General features: G+C 41.5%; 2 protein-coding genes, 1 long non-coding RNA gene and 1 pseudogene across 3 annotated transcripts; 3 read left to right on the top strand and 1 right to left on the bottom strand.

Annotated features, from left to right (window-relative positions):
- The first annotated feature begins 8,261 nt into the window (after nucleotides 1-8,261).
- On the top strand, nucleotides 8,262-9,230 carry LOC122124299 (olfactory receptor 6C4-like). The gene is given in 1 exon segment (XM_042699036.1): nucleotides 8,262-9,230. A coding segment is annotated over 1 exon segment (969 nt).
- A 3-nt stretch (nucleotides 9,231-9,233) lies between these two features.
- LOC122124298 lies at nucleotides 9,234-9,827 on the top strand (annotated as a pseudogene).
- A 2,266-nt stretch (nucleotides 9,828-12,093) lies between these two features.
- Nucleotides 12,094-12,563, bottom strand: LOC122124182. The gene is made up of 2 exons (XR_006150501.1): nucleotides 12,461-12,563; nucleotides 12,094-12,250 (listed from the first exon to the last, which is right to left on the bottom strand). It is a non-coding gene; the product is annotated as an uncharacterized LOC122124182 (long non-coding RNA).
- An 8,200-nt stretch (nucleotides 12,564-20,763) lies between these two features.
- On the top strand, nucleotides 20,764-21,702 carry LOC122124297 (olfactory receptor 9-like). The gene has a single exon (XM_042699035.1). The coding sequence runs from the start codon at nucleotides 20,764-20,766 to the stop codon at nucleotides 21,700-21,702; it is 939 nt and encodes a 312-aa protein (XP_042554969.1).
- The last annotated feature ends 1,533 nt before the right edge of the window (nucleotides 21,703-23,235 follow it).

Raw genomic sequence — 23,235 nt, 5'->3', positions numbered from 1 at the left:
ATCTGAGAACCACAGGTTGAAGCCAAACCCTGGCAAGAAAGTCGGTGAGACTCTTATTTCCAAGTAACCACCCAAAAGCTGGAAGTAGAGCTGTGACTCAAATGGTAGAGAGCCAGCCTTGAGCAAAAAAGCTAGGGGACAATGCCCAGGACCCAGGATCCAGAACCAGCACACACACACACACACACACACACACACACACACACAAATGTGAAAGAATGCCTCATTTCTACTTTGGTTTTTTTTCTTACTTCTACTTTAGACATTGTTTTTAAATCACAGCACAATTCTGTGACCTCTAGAACCCACTCTTGATCCAGGTATCTAGCCCCAGAACTAGTCTTAACAATAATCATCCACACATCTAGCATTCCTGTTATTGTGCACAGAATCAAGAGATTCTGATATCATCAGTTTATGATGATGCATATTGGCACTCATCTGTTCTTGCACTGACTGGCATATCCCTCTGAGTCTCACATCCTCCATGGAGACCAGGAATGATGGGCTCTGTCTGCCAGAGCGACCCTGGGAGCACCTTTTTTGATAAAACTCATTTATTTCTCCTACTTGTCACAGAGGTATAACTACCAACTGAAATTTGCCTCCATGTCCACTTGTTGTATTGCTTCACTTTATATACATATATACATATAGAAGTTGTATAGCTTCATTTTATGAAAGCTGAATCTCACCAGTAGCTCATAATGTTAGCTATTCAGGAGACAGAGCTAGGGATCATGGTTCAAAGCCAGTCCAGGCAGACCAATCTGAAAAACTTCTATCTCTAATCAATCAGCAAAAGAAGCCAGAAACGGAGATGTGATTCATGTGGTAGAGCCTTAGCCTTGAATGAATTAGCTAAGCAAGGCAGGGCACTGGTGGCTCATGCCTGTACTTGTAGCTACTTAGGAGCTAAGATCTGAAGATTGTGGTTCAAAGCCAGCCTGGGCAGGAAAGTCTGTGAAACTCTTACCTCCAATTAACCTGTAAGTGGCTCTGTGGCTAAAAAGTGGTAGAACACTAGCCTTGAACAAAAAGAGTTCAGGACAGTACTTAGGCCCTGAGTTTAAGCCCCATGGCCAACAGAAGAAAAGAAAGAAGGAAGAAAGGAAGGGAAGGAGGGAGGGTGGGAAGGAAGGCAGGAATAGCTAAGCAAGAGTGTTATAAAGCCCTGCTTTAGTCCCAGTTACTAACACATACCCCAAAAAAAGCTCTGGCCAGGCACTGGTGGCTCATGTCTGTAATCCTAGCTACTCAGGAGGCTGAGATTTGAGGATCACAGTTCAAAGCCAGCCCTAGCAGGAAAGTCTGTGAAACTATTATCTCCAATAACCCACTCAGAAAACTGGAAGTGGCACTGTGGCTCCAGTGATAGAGCGCTAGCCTTGAGCTGAGGGACAGTGTCCAGGCCCAGAGTTCAAGCCCCATGACCAACAACAACAAAAAAAAAGACCTCTGTCTCTGTATAAATAGGATTTCATATCACTAGTATCTGTTTGTCAGCATGTATTACTGCATTTTCTGTTTGTCAGCATGTATAAGTGCATTTGTGGTCTCTTTGGAATGTTAGCTTACCAGGCTTACAAAGATTAATGGGATGGACACAATATAAATGACAGCTAATACATTCTTTTAGCTAAATTATTCACTAAAAGGGTTTGCTAATTATTTTTCTAAATATTTTCAAACATTTTTGTAAGTATAAAAACATCCAATCTCAATCATAAAGTCTTATAACATTAACTAATGAATAAAGAATCCAAAAAATATATTTTGGGGGGGGGGGGGGGTCTGGTCGTGGGGACTGAACTCTGGGCCTGGGCACTGCCCCTCAGCTCTTCAGCTCAAGGCTAACACTCTACCGCTTGAGCCACAGCACCACTTCCGGCTTTTTTCTTTTTGCTTATGTGGTGCTGAGGAATCAAACCCAGGGCCTCAGGCAGGCAAGGCAAGCGCTCTACCACTGAGCCACCTTCCCAGCTCCAAACTTTTTTTGACTAATGTGAGATGAAATGTCAATGTTTGTTTGTTTTCTTGCTTGCTTGTTTTTGGTTTTGCTGTACTGGGGATTGAACCCAGGGCTTCATGCTTGCCATGCAAGCACTCTATTACTTACCTATGTTTCCAAAACCCTTCCGTTTTTATTTTGTTTTTGAGATAGAATCTTATTAACTCTGCACAGGTTGGCTTCAAACTTGAAATCCATCTGCCTTAATATCCTAAGTAGCTGGGCTTATAGGCACACATCACTAGACTCGGCTCAATGTAGTTTTAATTTGCATTCCCTGGATAGTTAAAGATGTTGCACTTTTTTTCATGTTCTCATTGGCAATTTATAATTCTTCATTTGAAAAGTGTCTGTTTGGTTTGTTTGCCCATTTATTGAATGTTGTATCTGCTCTTTTGAGTTTAATTTTTTTCTCTTCTTTGTATATTCTAAAGCTAGGAGTGGTGGTAGACATCTATAAACCCAGCACTCAGGAGGCAAAGACAAAGGGGATCTTCCAATTGAGGCCACCCTGAGCTATATAGTGAGAATTCTAGGCCAGATAAAGTCGCTCACACCTGTAATCTCAGCTACCCAGGAGGTAGAGATTGGCAAAATTACAGTTTGAAACCATCTTGGGCCAAAACAAAATTAATTAGACTCCCATCTCCACCAATAAGAGGACATGGTACCACAGGCCTGTCATCCCAGCCACTTGATAAACACAACTGGATCACAGTCTAGGTCCTGCCAGGCTTAAACACAGGTATAAATAAAGCAAAAAGGGCTGGGAACATGGATCAAGTGGTATAGTACCTATGTCAAGCTGGAGGCTCTGATTTTAACCCCCAGTATCACTAAAAAAAAATCATAAAGTCTGAGTCTTAGTTTCCTGCCAGATGACTAGCTGGCAAAGATATTCTCCCAATCTGTTGGCTGTCTCTTCACTCTGTGATGCAATCCCATTTGCAACTTCTTGCCATTTGGATCTTAGCTATCACTAGGTATAGTTTCAAAGTTTATGTCTCAAGCTAGGCACCAGTGGCTCACACTTGTAATCCTAGCTACTCAGGAGGCTGAAATCTGAGGATCACAGTTCAAAACCAGCCTGGGCAGGAAAAGCCATGAGATTCTTTTGTTGCTGTTGTTGTTTTGTTTTGTATATTTTATTGTGAAAATACCATATAGAGGGGTTACAATTACATGGGCAAGATAATGAGTACATTTCTTATCAAGCATTGTAGCCTCCTCCTTTGTTTCCCCTTCCCATCCCTTCCCATCCCCTTCCCATCCCTTCCCATCTCCCACCTACTCCACCCCACCTCAGCCTCCCCGCCAAAGTTGTAAAGTTCGTTTTTCGGCATAACGACTTGTGCATCTCATTGTTGCAATGGGTCCACCTGTATCCCTATTTAAACAATTTGTTTTTTCCCTTTCCCTCCACAAATTATACCAACATCAAATAGTGAAAGAAGGGGTTAAGTTGATGTTAGGGAAATGAACCCCAAAATAAGTATTCAAATGTTTTTTCTTTCATGCAATTGTTTCTAGCATATTTATAAGATGATTTCTTTGTTGCTTTGTATGTCCCTCCCCCATGGTATAATCTCTGCTTTCACTGTAGTTGATGTTGACCATGAGATTTTTTTTTTTTTTTAATTGTGAAAGTACTGTACAGAGTGGTTACAATTACATGGGCAAGGTAATGAGTACATTTCTTATCAAGCATTGTAGCCTCCTCCTTTGTTTCTCCTTCCCATCCCATCCTCCTCCCACCCCACCCCCACTGAACCCTCCTTCCCCCACCACCACCACCAAAGTTGTAAAGTTCGTTTTCGACATAACGACTTGTACCTCTCGTTGGACCATGAGACTCTTATCTCCAATAAACCACTCAGAAACCCGAAAGTGGCGCAGTGGCTCAAGTGGTAGAGCACTACCTTGAGCTGAAGAGCTGAGGGACAGCGCCCAGGCCCAGAGTTCAAGTCCCACGACTGACAAAAACAAAACAAAACAAAAAAAAACAAAGTTCATGTCTCACACTAAGATTTTTAACCTATTTGGAACTGATTTTTGTACAAGGTGAGAGATAAGAATTCTGCTTTCTGCTTTGCACTTGTGAATATCCAGTTTTCCCCTGCACAACTTATTAGAGGCTATCTTTTCAGCCCTTCAGCTATATCACATGGATTTCTTTCTAAGCCTGCTATTCCATGGTGTTCCTGTCAGGCTTTGTCACAATGGTTCTGAAGTATAACTGTTCTTGCAGATTGCTTTGGTTAGTTGGGGTATTTTTTTGTTTCTATATCACTTTTTGGATAGTTTTTCTATTTTTGTAATTTTGGGATGAAAGAGAGGATTTTGATGGACATTATCTGTAGATCATTTTGGTAATATAACCACTTTAACAATGTTAATTCTGCCCATGAACAAGGGTGGGCTTTCAAAACATATTCAATTTCTTTCTGAAAAAAAAAAAAAGCTACTGATTTGACTCCTGGGGAAAGATGACAGCTTAGAAATTTCTTCTGTGATTCTGTGAATGAAGAGAGTTAAAATAACAAGAGAGACTGTATAGAAAAGTAGAAGGGCATACTGATTGAATAAAGAGGTGACATCACAACTAAAAGGCACCATTGGTAGGAAGGTAAATTATTCCACTGCAATAGTATTCAGTATGGAGATTCCTCAACAAAAAAAGAAAAAGCAAAATCATATGATCCTGCTGTACCACTTCTGGGTATATACCCAAAGAAATCAAAGGAAGTCAGCCTATGATAGCGATACCTGTACACTCAAATTCAATGTAACACCATGTGAATGGTGTAACCAAGATAGGGGGTCTGTCTGGGTGTCCACTGACAGATAAATAGATAAAGAAAACGTGGTTTACATACAAGATGACCCATGATGGAACTAACCAAAAAAAAGAATGTTTTCACTGGCAGGAAAATGGATGGTATCAGAGATCCTCGTGTTTTTAAGTGAAATAAACTAGACTCAGAAAGACAATGATCACATGTTTTCTCTCACGTGCAGCAGCTGCGTTTTGAAGTAGAAGAAGGTAAGTATTGGGTTAAAGTAGTAAGTGCCAATGAAAGTGAGATGCCACCCACTGTCTCCAGTACGGACCATCCTCAGACTAACTGGGAATGCCCACAATTTCTTTATGAAGTGACAGGGCATTAGATTTTGTAGGAAGCCATGGTCCAACCAGACTACAAAAGGCTTATGACAAATTCTTGTATATCCTATGCATACCTCCTTTCCTCATAGAAGAACAGCAAAATATATACTATCATACATGTATCACTGGCAAAAAGAAAAAAAAGGTAAAACGTGGTGAAGATCCTGCCTGTGAAGATTGTTCACTGGCACCCATGAGGAAGCAAGTGAAAGTCCATTACTTCTTCACAGATGAAGGCAGTTTTTTCTGGAATGCTGTTGAAACAATGCATTGACTAGAACACGTTAGTCAAACTGCAGCACAAAACAGCCAACTGTTTTCCAAGTATCAGTAGTTTAGGGCTGAATATCATAATGAAGCATACCATGGCGTTAAGGTGATGGTAGTCCACTATAAAGTACCATTCATTTAGATCAAGATTAAGCACTGGCTAACTGGTTTCTATGAGGAGGGACAATAGAAACCATGACTAGGCTAGGCAAACCCATTCCCTGGGTCTCAACTCCTCCACAAATGCCATGCTGTGGCATAATGGAACCCTAATCTTATGGTCTCTCTGGAGTGTCTCTTCCTTACCATGTGCTAACAAATTGGTTCCCAAAGTTGTCAGCAATTGAGATTTATTAGCTTCAATGACACATTTTGAACTTGGGTCCATAGGGTATCTTTGACATCATCAGAAAATTGGTCCCAATGTGTCTTCTCTAAAGAGAGTAGATAAAACTTACTGACACTCTAGCTATCTGCAGCCCACAGGCTGACTTCTAAGGATGCATACATAATCTCCTCAGAATTTAAATATTAAGGACTCTTTCATCTATGAAGGTCTTCTAAGACTTTAGGAATAAAGCATTCATGTTATTGTTGTTGTTTTTCTTTTTTATTACACCTGTGAAGAACTGCATCTGTCTGAAAATGAGATTTTTGTTCTGGTTTGTATTTTTTAGAATGGAAGATCATGTACTCCGTTTCCAATAAACCCAACAAACTTGGATGCTTCTATTGAGAAAAGGATAATGTGTGTGTGTTTGTGTGCTTGAAAGCTAATGGTAGCAAATGAATGGAAAATAAGTCATCTTTTAGGTAACTCAGAGATTTTGCAAGTCATAAGAGATTTTGAAGATATTTAGATGGTCAAGATTGTGAACATTATATGTTTTTAAATTTTGTGACAATGTCATCCTGGAGACATGGATTGCAAAAATCAATCAATTGTGAAATTCTGGAAGAAAATGCAATCTTTGCCAAAGACCACAGGTTTGTATAAACAGGAAACAAAGAGTTGTTAGGAGCTCTGGGTCTGTGTTTAATGTTACCTAATGCCCTAAAACGTGTACAGGAAAAAAATGAACATATTGATAATAATGATGATGTGATTTTTCTCACTTTATGCATGGGGCCTTTTTATATTCTTTGAGTATCAGAAAAATCTAAAGGTTGATTAACTTCACAGAGTTTTCTTCTCTGTAAACTACCAATTTAGCGATTAAAAAAAAACAACATTATTGTCAAAAAAGGTGGAGGTCTCTCTTTCTGGTTTCTGTATTGAGGGAAAAAAAGAAGATGGAGGAGTTGAGCATGATGGAGATCATTTACAACTGAGCATCACCCACTCTGAAATGCTACCTGTGATCATTCAGGATTCTTATTCTCGGGGACATATCCCAAATCAGTGTCCTAGACACTCTGCCAATAGGAAACCAACAAATGAGAACGTGTAAATTCATAGGACTCATTGATGCCTGAGCCTTTTTCATGCAAAGTAAAGGCTCAATGTATAAAAGGAGATGCTCTTCAACAGTGCTTGTGTGGGGAAATTGTGAAACATGAAGAATAATGCAGATGAGAATCCACAGAAGTTCTCCTGCAGAGCATACAGGACTGCCGAGAGATCACAGAGGGAAGAAAATAGCAGAAAAATGAGTCAGGTGAATATCTTTTTATGTCTTTTTACTAAGAGCCTAGAAGTCAAGGAGATGTCAATAAAGTTAAGGGAAAATGCTTTAAATGAAGAGTTTCATAAACATGTTGAGTTTAAAAGTGCATTTCCCTCCATAGGTGGGGTTGGAGGGATTAAAAGAATGATGGAAAGGGTGACATTGATCAAGATGCACTGGTACACATGAACTGACATGGTGAATTGAAACCTCTTTGAATAACTACTTAAAGATAACTGAAGGGAAAGGAAGGGGAACAACAGAATGGTGAGACAAAGGACAAGGGGGGACCAATGCAACAGCGATATTCACAAGACAATATGTTGAAAATGATCTTGGGGGTTGGGTGGAAGGAACGTAGGAGAAAAATGAGGGAAGGGGTAACAAGTTTGACAAGAAATGTACTTATTACCTTACTTACCTAACTATAACCTCTCTGTACATCACCTTGACAATAAGAAAAAAGAAAAAGAAAGATAATTGAAAATTTTTGAAAACGAAGGATACTTTTTAAAAATTTTTAATATATTCTTCTAGCCATTCACTAGTGGCTTATGCCAATAATCCTAGCTACTCAGGAGGCTGAGATTGGAGGATGGTTGTTCAAAGTCAGCCAGAGAAGGAAAGTCCATGAGACTCTTATCTCCAGTAAATGACCAAAAGCCAGAAATGGAGCTGTGGGTTCAAGTGGTAGAGCACTCTATTTGAGAAGAAAAAAAAAAAAACTCAGGGACAGTGCTCATGTCCTGAGTTCAAAGATCCAGGACCAGCACACGCGCACGCGCACGCACACACACACACACACACACACACACACACACACACACACACACGAATAAAATAAAATATATTCTTCTGAAAAAAATGCTACGTCGTTATTCTGTAATGTATTTTGTGAAGTTCCCAGGGGTAAGATCAACATCACAAAAGTCTTCCTAGAGAAGACTTTAGGAATAAGGTCACTTAGATAGAGATCAGACACTCATGGAGCCAAGTATTGACCCATGGGCTACTGGGAAGGAGAACAATGGATGACTTGATTCTGTTGGTTAAAGTAAGTGTTTTCTCTCCTACTCTGAGAAACTCTTTGGGTTTTTCTTTTTAATTCTTCCTAACCTTTTCTCTCTAGATCTACTTAAAGTCAACCATGAGAAACAGGACCATGGTCACTGAGTTCATTCTTCTGGGCCTCACAAGTCAGCCTGAACTCCAGGTGGTGATATTCATCTTTCTGTTCCTCACCTACATGCTCAGTGTCCTCGGAAATCTGTCTATCATAATCCTCACCTGCCTTGACTCTCACCTCCAAACCCCCATGTATTTCTTCCTGCGGAACTTCTCTTTCTTAGAAATCTCCTTCACATCCATCTTCATTCCCAGGTTTCTAACCAGCATGACCACAGGAAATAAAGCCATCAGCTTTGCAGGCTGCTTCACTCAGTATTTTTTTGCTATATTTTTAGGAGCCACAGAGTTTTACCTCCTGGCCTCCATGTCTTATGATCGCTATGTGGCCATCTGCAAGCCCCTGCACTACCTGATTATTATGAACAGCAGAGTCTGCCTACAACTTGTGTTCTGCTCTTGGCTTGGGGGATTGATAGCTATCTTACCACCGATCATCCTGATGAGCCAGGTAGAGTTCTGTGCCTCCAATGTTCTGAATCACTATTTCTGTGACTATGGGCCCCTGGTAGAACTTGCCTGCTCAGACACAAGTGCCTTAGAGCTATCAGTCTTCCTATTGGCTACGATGACTCTAGTAGTCACGCTGGTGCTGGTGATACTTTCTTACACATACATCATCAGGACCATTCTGAGCGTGCCTTCTGCCCAACAAAGGACAAAGGCCTTTTCTACTTGTTCCTCCCACCTGGTGGTCATCTCCCTCTCTTACAGCAGCTGCATGTTCATGTACATTAATCCTTCTGCAAAAGAAGAAGGTACTTTCAACAAAGCCATGGCTGTGCTCATTACCTCTGTCACCCCCTTATTGAACCCCTTCATTTATACGCTGAGAAACCAGCAAGTGAAGCAAGCCTTTAAAGACAGTGTCAAGAAGGTGGTGAGATTCTAAAGAAAATATTTCAATGGAAAATGCATTTTCAATTTGTAAAGTATGTACTGTGTCTTTCCGTATTCCAGTGATGACCCCCAGGATAAGTTTATATATGTGTATGTATGTGTGTAAAATGTGTATGCATCTATGTGCATACATGTGTACATATGTATGCATATTTGTGTATAAACATATATATCAGATGTTCTGACTTCAAGAATATGGTCTAGGTTGTTGGGCTACTGTTCCTAAACAAGCCTGGCGCTCCCTCTGTGGAAGGGACTGGAAGACACTGGCTTCTTTGCTCTCGCCCACGCTGCCTTTTTCGCTGTGCAGCGTCATTCTTATATGTGATTGACAGAAACGGAAGATGAATCACTGCCAATAGATCTAGTTCTTCAGATTCTTCTGGCCTTTGCAGTTACCTCTTATGGTATAGTTCATATTGTAGGGGAGTTTAAAGACACGGATGCTACTTCAGAGCTAAAAAATAAGACATTTAATACCTTAAGGAATCACCCATCCTTGTATGTATTTAATCACCATGATCAAGTAGTGTTCTAGGCTTTGGATACAACAAATTCTTCAAACAAAGATGCATTGTCCTTTAACACATCATCGAAGTTACAAAAACTCAAATCACTCTACCATTAAAATTCTTACAAATTATGATGTTGGTATAATTTGTGGAGGGGAAGGGCAAAAACAAATAGTTTAACTAGGGATACAGGTGGACCCATTGCAACAATGAGATGTATAAGTCATTATGTTGAAAAACAAACTTTACAACTTTGATGAGGGGTGGGGGGAGGATGGGAAGGGATGGGAAGGGGAAATAAAGAGGAAGCAACAATGCTTGATAAGAAATGTACTCGTTATCTTGCCCATGTAATTGTAACTCCTCTGTATGGTATTCTCACAATAAAAAAAAGATATGAAAAAAAAGATTTTTACAAATTAAATTACAGGACAGGACCAAGTTGAACAGTGGAGTCTGGGGTATAAAACACTCCTCTCATCAGTATTTATATTGATTTTTTTTAGATCTGGTTTTAAGAAGTCTATGGTCCTTGTTTGTTAATTGGTTATCCAGTCATTAATGGAATATAAATTATCTGTGAAATGCATCTTTGATCTTTCATATAAAGAATTTTTTCATTTAATCCAATTTACATCATTGTAAAAGACACTGTTTTGAAAGCATTTTCGTGGAAAATAGTAATTTTGTGATTATTTATTTGCTTAGATTTTTTTTTGCTTTACAGTTTCTAGAAATCTTTTAGGAAACACTGTGACTGCTGCATTTTGCAACACAAGAGACATTAAAATGGTCTTATCAAATAAACCTCCCTGATGAGACTAAAGTGACTTTGCAGCCCTAAAAAGTGGCTCTGCTTTAGCTTTAGCAAATATTTGACAGTTTTTACTTTATCCATGACTTCTTACCCCCACTCACCACAATATACCCTCTACTATCAACTGTCTTGTTCCTCTGAGAGTTTGTGTGCACTGAGCAATTTTTATGTCAAAAATTCTGTCTTGATGTTTTACAGGCTCAACTTGCTGCAAAGCTAATTGGTGTTTTCTTCCATTAGCTGCAAAAATGTTTAGGTTATGTAATGAGGAGTAGTTGAAGATAGATAAAAAATGATTTCATTATCTTGCCTTTGGAAAAGAATAGTCATCATAAGAAAAACTACTTATCTTTGGCAACTCTCATTTATTCAAATTCTGTTAGTTTATTTCATACTATTCTAGTGAAATAGTGAAAATGAAGGAAAACTTTCAGTAATCTAATGGCATAAAGGAAATTAGATCTAAATAGTTGGAACTCGTATATTTAATTTATTTAGAAAATTAAAATCACTGGAGAAATTTAATTGCATCTTCACTCTATGGTGCTGAAGGTAAGGATGAGAATACAGTTTAATTTTTTCAGAGACAGAAATATTGCTTTTAAGGAAATTTGGCGTTCTTTATGAGCTTTAAAAAACCCACAGGAAGCTTATTATTTTCTTGGTAGAGAATATTAGCTTTTGTTGAATTACACAGTATAAAAATATTGCTTTTCTTGAATTGTAAAGGTGTAAAGGAAATAAATACCATGCAAGTGTCAAAATGAAATGTCAGTAGATCACACCTGTAATCTTAGCTACTCAGGAGGATGAGTCTGAGGATCATGCTTTAAGGCCAACCCAGGCAAGAAAGTCTGTAAGACTCTTATCTCCAATTAACCACCAGAAGACCAGAAGTGGTACTATGGCTCAAGTGGCAGAATGGTAGCTTTGAGCTGAAGAGCTCAGGGACACTGCCCATACCCAGAGTTCAAGCCCCTCAACTGAAAAAAAAAAAAGAATAAAAGAAAGAAATGTACTTCAGGCAAGAGTCAGAAGATACCCTTATTACATTTTACTTTAGGAACAGGGCATCACTATCAAGGTGCCCTTATAACTGATGATATTTTGTCCCATTAGAAATGAATTTCCTCTCTTCTATTCTACTTGGTAATACACAGCTCCAAGGGATGTTATTACTTTGTCAATGATTTTTATTCTGTGCAACTTTTCTGTCTCATGAGAACAAAGTTTGGAATCTGTTGGTTACCTGAAATAATTTAGAAATGTGTTAAAAATGTGAAGCCAGGGGTTAAAGTGATAATAAAGTCAAAGTAATATGAGAGAAACAAGCTGATTGTATTAAACTTGTCAACTGTTTCCTTTCGTGTAATTTGATTTGGGAGATCCCCCTATTTTCTTCTCTTTTGGGGCTGTCTTCTTTTCCTAAGATATTTTCATAACATTGCTGCTGAGAAATAATTTATATACCTTGTAATTACTACCCATGTAAAGGGTGTTCATATCTATCAAATTTAGGATATTTTCTTAATCCCCAAAACAATGTGTACTTTGTAGCAGTCACCTCTTATTTCTTCTTGATGCCCGCCCACTCCCAGCCCTAGGCAATCATCCATCTATTTTCAGGCCTTTAATATAATAAATTCAGACATTACCAGTCTTTTGTGACTGGCTTCTTAAATAGCATTTTCTTTGTGGAGTGATAAATTCTCATCATAAGAACTTACTGCTGTGTGGGCTAGGAAGTTGGCTCAGTGGTAGAGTGCTTGCCTCGCAAGCATGAGGCCCTGAGTTCGATTCCTCAGAACTACATAAGCAGAAAAAAGCCAGAAGTGGTGCTGTGGCTCAGTGGTAGAGCACTAGCCTTGAGCTGAAGAGCTGAGGGACAGTGCCCAGAGTTCAGGCCCCATAACTGTCAAAAAAAAAAAGAACTTACTGCTGTGAAAGGAAGTAGTTGAGAAGCCAGGGGTATAATTCACTGGTAGAGCACTTTCCGAGCATGTTGAGGGCCTTGGGTTTATCCCTAGCCCAAAAGAAAAGACCAGTGGATTTAAGGATTGAGATTTATCAGTCAATTTCATGCTGAATAGTTTTTTCCTTCTAGGCAAGCATTCATGATATATTACTCCTTACAAAATTTGGCTAATCTCTAGAATGGATATTGAAATATATCTCTGCAAGCTCAGTCAGGAAAATCTGCTAAAATGAGGCCAAATAATTTGGCAAATACTTAACAGCAACTTTCAGATATATCTACCTTTGCTCACAGTTTGTGTACAGTGGGCCAGGTGAGCTCTCCCAATTATTTTAAAATTCAGTGAATCTTTTCCAAGTATGTACCATAGGACAAAATGTGACTTTGGTACATTGTACCACTGCTAAATGTATTAAATATAGAATTTTACTCATAGTACTATGAGATTATCAATTATTACCCATGATAGTTGAAATATGTAGTGATGTGAGCTAGTTATGTCTGCAATAAACTGTCATTTCAGTGACATTCAGAAGTATGTACCAATCAAAGTTTTCTAGAATACAGGAAGACACATTTCTTAATAACCAGTGAGCCAGGCAAATACTACTATAAGTTAACGACTCAGCTGCACAAAATGCAAGTAGTGAACTGGACACTAGTATGCTCTGCAGCTCCCTATAATTGTTTCCTAAGCATTATGGCTTTTTTTTTTTTGGGGGGGGGGTCTGGTCGTGGGGCCTGAACTCTGGGCCTGGGCGTTGTCCCTCAGCTCTTCAGCTCAAGGCTAGCGCTCTACCACTTGAGCCACAGCGCCACTTCTGGCTTTTTTCTTATGTGGTGCTGAGGAATCGAACCCAGGGCCTTGAGCATGCAAGGCAAGTGCTCTACCACTGAGTCACCTTCCCAGCCCTATGGCTAATTTTTGAATGGCATGCCAGCATCTTCCTGGTTGTAGGTGGCCTGTTTCCATGATGTATTGAGTAGTGTTGTTTGTTGTGAGCGCCAATGCCTGCAACACCAAGCTAAACACATATTTGAGATCTGTTTCCTCTCCTTAAACAACTTTACCCTGCCTAATAAATAAATAATTGTCTCAAAAAAGGAATATGGAGTAGAGTGCAAACTAAATTTATGGGATGAATTTAGAAAGATAAGGTGAGATCGCTCAATACTAATGACTCATGCCTATAATCCTTGTCATTCAAGAGGCAGAGATCTGAAGGTTTGTGGTGTGAAACCAGCCAGGGCAGAAAAATCTGAAAAGTTGCATCTCCTATTAGCTAGCAAAAATGTCAGTCTGGAGGAATGGCTCAGGAGGTAGAGTACCACCTGTGAGGAAACAAACCAAATGAGTATGAGGCCCCATTTCCTGAAATCAGTCAATCAATCAATCAAAATATAGCATAAAATTATTGGAGAAGGTGAATAAGACTCTACCAAAAGAACAGATAAAGGGAATTAATTCTGCTTTCCAGGAGGGAATTGAAATTTCAGAAGCAAGGCATTTTGCCTATGTCAAGGAGAAAGCAGAGAAGAACTGAAAGTGATAAAAGAGGCAAGACTATGAACGTGTATAACTGGAAGATGTAGGGTTACTGGGCAGTCTTTAGAGAAGAAGTTAATGTTCTCACCAGCATTCGGAGGAAGTGTGGTGGCAGTGCTCATGAATGTGGAGCCCAGGAGACTATACCTCCACCAAGATGACAGTCACGGGGCTGGGAAGGTGGCTCAGTGGTAGAGCGCTTGCCTTGCATGCCTGAGGCCCTGGGTTCGATTCCCCAGCACCACATAAGCAAAAAGAAAAAAGCCGGAAGTGGTGCTGTGGCTCAAGTGGTAGAGCACTAGCCTTGAGCTGAAGAGCTGAGGGACAGTGCCCAGGCCCAGAGTTCAGGCCCCACGACCGGACCCAAAAAAAAAAAAAAAGATGACAGTCACTTCCATTCTCTTCCCTTTGTCATGTGTGTCTCAACTGCAGCCATGATAGCTTCCTTCCCTGCCTAAGAGTGAAATGAAAGAATGTACATTAAAGCCTACTGTTCCTCAAATTAGAATAAAACTCTCAAGACTTTGTCAGCTTTGTGGCACACACACACACACACACGCCTGAATCTTGAACTCAAGGCTTGTGCACTGTTCCAAGGCTTGTACCCGAGGCTAGCACACTACCACTTTAGCCACAGCTCTACTTCAGGCTTTTTGGTGGTTAGTTGGAGATAATCTCCTGGACCGGTATAACCCCTGTATTCACTGTATTTGATGTTGGTGCCCTCCATCTTGTATAGACATTTTTCTAATTTGGGGAGGGGAAGAGAAATAACAAAATGCTGAAATAAGAATACAGGTTGACCCCAGACACTATGTTGAAAACAAACTTTACAACTTGGGAGGGGAGAGGGAGGAGTTGGGAAGGGAGGGAGGGAAGGGATGGGCAAAAACAGAGGAGGAGGTAACAATGCTCGATAGGAAGTGTACACATTACCTTACTCATTTAACTATAATCCCTCTGTACAATATTTCTACAATAAAAAACATATTTAAAAAAAGAGTCTCAGCCAGGCGCCAGTGGCTCACGCCTGTAATCCTAGCTACTCAGGAGGCTGAGATCTGAGGATCACAGTTCAAATCCAGCCTGGGCAGGAAAGTCTGTGAGACTCTTATCTCCAATAAACCTCTAGAAAACCAGAAGAGGCACTGTGGCTCAAGTGGTAGAGTGCTCGCCTTGAGCTGAAGAGAGCAGAGACAGCGCCCAAGCCCAGAGTTCAAACCCCACAACCGACCAAAAAATAAACATAAAAATAAAGAGTCTCGTGGACTTTTCCTGCCCTAGGTGGCTATACGCAGACCTCAGACCTCAGCTTTCTGAGTAGCTAGGATTACAAACCAAGCATGAGTGTCCAGGCATGCTCTGGTTATTTTTGAGATAGGGTCCAGACTGATCTGGACCACAACTCTCCTATTTATTTTACCTGGAGTAAGTGAGATGACAAGTGTATGCAACCATACCCAGCTTTTTCTGTTGAAATGGGAGTTTCCAGAACTTTTGTCCCAGCTTGCCTGAAATGGAGATCCTCCATATCTCAGACTCCTCAGTGGCTAGGAGTGAGCTAATAGAAAGAGAGCTACCACATTCTGCTATTGTTTCTTTTTCTTTCTTCCTATTTTAGTTTCTTCCCTCTTTCCTTCTTTCTTTAGTCAGTTATGGGGCTTGAACTCAGGGCCTGGGCCCTGTCCCTGAGCCTCTTTGTGTTCAAGGCTAGTTCTACAAGTGCTCTACCACTTTAGCCATAGCACTACATCTGGTCTTCTGGATGTTAATTGAAGATAAGAGCCTCACAAACTTTCCTGCCAGGGCTGGCTTTGAATCACAGTCCTCAGATTTTCCTGTTCTGAGGAGTTAGGGTTACAGGGATAAGCCACTGGTGCACAGCTTGTGACTTTTTTAACTGACATTTTAAGTCCAGAGATCTGTTGTCTTTCTCTTCTCTCTTCTCCTTTCTCTCCTCCCCACTCTTTCTCTTTCTCTATCTATCTCTCTCTCTCCTCTTTTTCTCTCTCTCTCTCCCTCTCCTTCTCTTTATCTTGTAGTGTCTGGTACTTTTTTGTGTACCAGTCCTGAAGCTTGAACTCAGGGCCTGAACACTACCTCTTAGCTTTTGCACTTGAGGCTGGCACTCTACCACTTGAGCCACAACGCCACTTCTGGCCTTTTCTGTTTATGTGGTACTGAGGAATCAAACCCAGGACTTCATACTTGCTAGGCAAGCACTCTACCACTAAGCCACATTCCCTGCCTGAGTAGAACTTTTTTAAATGAGTGTTTACATAGTTCAATGGTAAGTACCACACTGTTTTCTATTTTAGGTATTATGGAACACTATCTAGAGTATTCACATGTTTATATGTAGTAAAATATAAAGAAGAATAACACTGTGTAAGCATTTATGAAATAAGCTGTATTGTAATAATCCTGAGAACAAGCTATCAGAACCATAGACAATGTTGGAGAATACATTGGAGAATTTTGGAGAATAAGCTTTTATGTAAAGCATTTGATGTTTGGAATACCTATTTTTCTTTTTCTTTTCTTTGTTTTTGTTTTTTTTTTGTCAGTCGTGGGGCTTGAGCTCTGTGCCTGGGTGCTGTCCCTCAGCTCTTCAGCTCAAGGCAAGTGCTCTACCACTGGAGCCACAGCACCACTTCCGGTTTTCTGTGGTTTATTGGAGATAAGAGTCTCACAAGGGCAGGTGGAGGATGGGAAGGGGAAACAAAGGAGGAGGCTACAATGCTTGATAAGAAATGTACTCATTATCTTGCCCATGTAATTGTTACCCCTCTGTACAGTATTTTCACAATAAAAAAAAAAAAAAGAGTCTCACAAACTTTCCTGCCTGGGCTGGCTTTGAACCGCAATCCTCAGATCTCAGCCTCCTGAGTATCTAGGCTTACAGGTGGGAGCCTCTTGCACCCGGACTTATTTTTCTCTTATTGGTAATGACTCACTTCATTCCAAATTCACCGCTCTATCTTTCAACTTGGATAAAAATGATATTTTTGTTTATTTTTGTTTATTTTTTTATTTTTTTGTTGGTTATGGGGCTTGAACTCTGGGCCTGAGAAAAATGATATTTTTATCTTATTATCATATATTAGTTTTACAAAGGGGATTCATTGTGCTATTTCCTTATATGCACATGTATTTTGATCAAAATCAACCTTTCTGGTATTTCCCCTTTTTGTGTCTCCACTCCTCTTCTATTTTCTAGTTTTTAGTGGGTTTTATCATGCTATTTTTGTGTTAGTCATATTCACCTCCCATTACCCTCCACTTTCCTTTCCTCCTCCCACCAGTTCCACATAGTCCTCCTTTTACATTTATGTCATATCATCATCATCATCATCATCATCATCACCATCATTTATGTCTAGAATCCACATAGGAGAGAAAACATGTGCTATTTGTCTTTCTGAGCCTGGCTTATCTCATTCATCCTGAGGACATCATATTATCCATATCCTAAACACTCTGAGAACCTCCCAGTCACTCACAACACTGGCTGGAGGGCTTGAAGTCCATCCCACAAAACCCTACTTGTTCTTCTTTGTTTGTTTGTTTGTTTGTTTTGGGTCCGGTCATGGGGCCTGAACTCTGGGCCTGGGCGCTGTCCCTCAGCTCTTCAGCTCAAGGCTAGCGCTCTACCACTTGAGCCACAGCGCCACTTCCGGCTTTTTTCTTTTTGCTTATGTGGTGCTGAGGAATCGAACCCAGGGCCTCTGGCATGCAAGGCAAGTGCTCTACCACTGAGCCACCTTCCCAGCCCCCTACTTGTTCTTCTTAATATATTTCTCCATCCCCATTCCCCTTTGCAATCTTCTGATCTTGTCATCCTCTCTTTTCTTCAAACGCAGCTAAATACTGTAAACAAGTACATGGCCTACTCCTACTTCCCACAAACGTCACATTGATCACCTTACGTAAAACGTCCCTACCCCCTCCATTGTCCTTTGCTGTCCTACTCCTAGATCAACTGGCAAGCACTGCCACAGCAGTTGTAAGAACTATTTGGCTTGACCAACAGAGCTCTGGAGGCTCAAGGCCTGAGATTCGGGTATCAGCAATACTGGTTCCTTCTGAGGACTCTGGGTGGTTTGCAGACAGCCTACCACTGGCAGGCCGCCAACTTCTGCTTCATCTTCATGTGACAATTCCCTTGTGGAAGGTGACAGACTTTCCCTATGTGCTAAAGATGAGCACAGGTACGCTGAGCTTAAACTCCATGAAAAGACAAAATGCATACGTACTGAATCCAAAGTCCTTAAACATCAACAAGACTCACAACATTAAGAAACATCATTCCAATATCATTGGAAAGTCATAGCTTATTAATCATGACAGCATCCCTACAGGAGAGAAATTTGGGAGGGATCCTTGGATGAGAAATCATCTAGAAATATCATGTTCACTAAGTATCAGAAAACTTACTCAGGTGCTAGTGGCTCATGCTTGTAATTCTAGCTACTCCCAAAGCTGTCTTCATATTATGAAGACAGAACATACAGAAAAGACTCTTATCTCCAGTTAACCACCAAAAAGCCAAAAGTGGAGCTGTGGCTCCATTCCTAGAGTACCAGCCTTGAGTAAAAAAAGCCAAGCAATGGCACAAGCTTTGAGTTCAAGCCCCAGTGCTTGAATTTTGTCACATAGAAGAGACAAACCCTATATATTCAATTAACTAGAATTTAAGTCATCTGACTTTCAGCAGAATAGCTGCTATAACTGTATAGACAATGGTACCCATACATAATGCTGCACCTGATCAAAATATGTTTGCAATAGGATTAAAACCAAATTAAAATTGCCAAACAGGCTGGACATCTATAATGTCTGTGGTTAGATGAGCCAAAATGGTGACAAAGCAGTCTTAGATGCCTTCTTACCTACTTACAAGTTCTATTTACCCAACAGATGATATCAACTACTTAATCTATAACAGTCATGTAACATACATACTCATTTGGAAGAAAGTTCTTAAGCAAATATTCTATTATTTCCACTGGAGATTCTTTTTAATTGTCCTGCTGACAGCTTGTGCACACAGCAACCATATCCTAAGTTCATTAGTGATTTCTGAGCACAGATTCCCCAGACACCATTTCTTTTTTCTCTCTGAATTGGTCCCACAAGTCTGTAATAAAAGAATCAATCGGACAAATAAACCTTTCCATTTGATGGAACAGGGGAGGGGGACAGATGTCTCTCTTACAGTCATGACCCAAAACTTCAGAATTTTAAATTTTGGGGGAAAATCATAAGCCATAGTGAAAGCAAAACTTTCTGTCCCAACTCAAACTCTAACCCTTTTGAGGCATGTCTAGGATGTTGACTGAGCATCAGACTTTTACCAAGCCCCAATAAGACACAAAAATTAATTAAAATAAAAAATCAATACAACTTTCTATTCACTAGCTATTCTGCTTAAATTATTCCCAAGACATTTTGGCTAACAAAAACATAGCCCTGAGTTCAACCTTGAGTAACAACAACAAAAAAATCACATTATTTCATAGATTTGTTGGACAGGATCTAGGTTAATTATCTGGGTAGTTTTGGATCAAAGTCTCTCTCATGTCAAATTGTCAATCAACAAGAACTGTGGGGCCACCCCTAAAATCCATAGCTATATGTGATGTCATCTTCTTTTGCTAAAGTCTAAGAGACAGTTTCTTATTTCTCAGGACAGATGGAGGTGCAGCTGGAGTGGGGGGAAGAAACCTCTGGGCTTGGATGAGTTGAGTTGGATTGGGTTGGGAATTCTTCTCAAAATCAGCCCTTTTTGAACTAGTATTCACTTTCATGATGAGCACTGTCTTTCAAGGAGAATTTGGAAAAATGTTCAGAAAGCAGTCCAGGACTAATTCTGAGATTACCTTGTGCAGGTGAGAGGGAGAGGAGTTAGTGGCTCACAGTCCCGTCTATAAAAGCAGACAACAGAGAGATACCACCGTTATAACCTGTATTATCAATGAGCTCAGTTCCATCAGACCTGGCTGAGGGCCCGAGATATACACCAGGCCATTCCATGTGCAACTCCTCTGTTGTCCTTGGGGTTGGGGTGGAGGAAGGGACCATTCCTCACCAAGGACTGGCAGCAGAGGCAAGCCATTACCCTTTCTTCATCCTCCCCAACCCATCTCCCTCCCTACCCACTGCTGGGAATCAGACTCATGGGGGAATGGAGCTGCTGTGAGGAGCTGCTGGGAGGGGTGCTCTGAGGCCCTGGGGACCCTTTGCAGGTAAAAGCCCACAGGCCTTCCAGCTCAGACCTTCGAGCCTGCGTCTCCTATTTTCCTCTCTTGCTTTTGCTCTTCACTCACCCTCTGCTCCAGCCTCCATCCATTTCTACCAATCCATGATTATCCTGTCGGTTCCCCCGCTTTTCTTCACTGCTTTCTCAAGGGGAGCCACCCCCATTGCCAGATCTTTGCCTCTAAATGATGGAACCTGGGTGAGTGGAACAAACCACCCTGCTGTCTATCAAGTCCCCAGCCCTCAGGAATGTCTGCCATGGTCCTTCAGCTCCCTGGATTTTGCTTCCTTCTGCCCTGAGCCGATTTCTGGGTGGCGTCCACCCTCTTCCTCTGAGAGCTGGGATGTTCCTTGTGCTTGCCCACATCTTTCCTGCTGTAGCCCCTGTCTTCCCCCAGCTGCCTCCCGCTGCTGCAGGACGTCCCCTCTGCCTCCTCCCTCCACTCAAGGGACATGGGGGTGGACAATGGCACAGCAGTAACTGAATTTGTTCTGTTGGGGTTCTCAGAGTGTGGCTCCCTGCGGGGCCCTCTGTTTTGGGGTGTTCTCTGCATGTACATGGTCACCCTGCTGGGGAACTCTCTGATCATCTTCCTCACGCTGGCAGACTCTGCCCTGCACTCCCCCATGTACTTCTTCCTGGGCCACTTCTCCCTGGCCGAGATCCTCTACACCACCACCATCGTGCCCCGGATGCTGAGGGACCTCCTGTCCTCCCGCCCCACCATCCCGCTTGCCAGCTGCTTCACCCAGCTCTACTTCTTCGCCCTCTTTGGCATCGCTGAATGTTGCCTGCTGGCTGCCATGGCCTATGACCGCTATGCGGCCATCTGCCGGCCTCTGCATTACGCCACCCTGATGAACCGGGGTGCATGTGTCTGTATGGTGGGTGCCTCCTACTTCATGGGTGTCATCACTGGCACCACTCACTCCCTCTTTATCTTCACTTTGCCCTTCCATCGTGACAACATCATCCACCACTTTCTATGTGACATCCTGCCTGTGCTGAGACTGGCTAGTGCAAGCACTTTCTGGGGGGAAGTGGGAAACCTTGGAGTCACCATAGCTTTTATCCTGACCCCCTTCTTGCTGATCATGGCCTCTTATGTCTGCATTCTTGCAACCATCCTTGGAGTCTCAACAGCCCAGGGGCGGAGAAAGATCTTCTCTACCTGCTCCTCCCATCTCTTTGTGGTCATCCTGTTTTATGGGACTGCGACAGTTGCATACATGAAGCCTCAGGCAAGCTCCTCTCGGGACACAGACCAGGTTCTTGCTGTCTTTTATACAGTTGTCACCCCCATGTGCAACCCTTTTGTCTACTCCCTGAGGAACAAGGAGGTCACAGGAGCCATGAGGAGGGTCATGAAGAAGTACCTTTGTTGTTCTTGATCCCCACCCCTTCCTGAGGTCTTGGAGCTCAGGCCTGGATCCCTGGACATTTTCAAGGAGGAAGGAGAAGCTGTACTGAGCACATTTCACAGGAACCTGGCCTGCTGTGCAGTGGTGTCATGTAGAGCTCCTCGTCCTGCCCAGTGAGAGAGCACAAGATCCAGAAATGTTTGTAGAGCTCTGCTTCTGAGGGCTGTGCATGTGACCTTGACCCGGCTTCATCCTGAGGGCATTGCTGAGCCAACTCACAGCCCAGGGAGGTTGGTGGAGGAAGGAAACTCTGCTGACCTGGTGTGAGGATCTCTCAGTTCCTGGTCATTGCTGAGGCCCCCAGGACTTCCTGGGGCTATAGTTCTTGAGATCCTCGTGCTTTCCCTTCTCCCAGTGACTCCTTCTTACAAACCTTTCTCTGATGCCAACCACTTCTGTTCCAACCTAAGCTCCTTTACTCCAGGTGTGATGTCTGGTCTGTGCCTTCAGTGGCAGGAGGAAGTATGGGCAGGGGGTCATTCATTGGTTTGGCTTTGGGCATTCAGGTGTCATTCCTGCTTGGTGTTGCTTTCTGTCTAGGTACTTGTCTCCATGAGATGTTGGTATTCTTTCTCAGCTTCTTCCCTCTTTCCCTTGGTAGACTGCTCTTCATTTCTTCCTCTGGGCCTGGGGGAGAAATGCACATCCCTTTTTTCCCTGATTCTGCTGGGAAGAGAACTTGGCTCTCAGACACTCAAAATGGTACTTTGATTTCTTGCAACCAACTTCCCCCTATTTCTTCTTGGAGTCCACTTTGATTTGCTGTCTGGAGGGATCTAGCTATCTAATTTTTGGGGGGGGAGCAAGGACTTGCTTGTTCATGAACTGTCCTTCAGCTATATTCCACAGGAAGAAGCAAAATGGTCAGAGAAATTAGTCTCCAAGAATAATAGATAAGGACTTTTTTTTACTATATATTTTTATTGGAAAGACACTCTACAGAGGGGTTACAGTTACATGAGTAAGGTAATGAGTACATTTCCTATAGGGCATTGTTACCTCCTCCTTTGTTTTTCCCCTACCATCCTTTCCCTCCCCACCTCCCCAACCCTTTCCCCCCCCACAACCCAGATATTGTAAAGTTAGTTTTCAACATAGTGTCTTGTACATCTCATTGTTACAATGAGTCAACCTATATTAGATTAAGACTTTTAGATAGCATTTTTTTTTGAAAAATCTGAATTAAAATTGATAAGAAAGTAGAAGGGGAACTATTTGGGAAGAGAGATGAGACCAGTGGGAGGGGAGAGGAAGAAACACAGAAGAGTAAGGGACATTTGAAAATGATTAAAACACATTATACACAGGTGTGAGAGTGTCATAATAAACCCACGGCTTTGTATGATTAGTATAAACTAATGAAAATTGTATTGATTTTCATTCCCAGCTTGAAAAAATAAAACTGTTAACTTCAATGAATGTTTTATCCAGAAGAAAAGAAAGTAACTATTAATATTTTGGTGTTTAGAATGTCACTAAGAAATTACTATGAATCTGTTCTCT

Source organism: Dipodomys spectabilis, unplaced genomic scaffold, assembly GCF_019054845.1.
Source record: "Dipodomys spectabilis isolate Male_0828 unplaced genomic scaffold, ASM1905484v1 ptg000234l, whole genome shotgun sequence".
In the NCBI taxonomy this organism is placed as follows: Eukaryota; Metazoa; Chordata; class Mammalia; order Rodentia; family Heteromyidae; genus Dipodomys; species Dipodomys spectabilis.
This window is presented reverse-complemented; position numbering and strand designations above follow the sequence as displayed.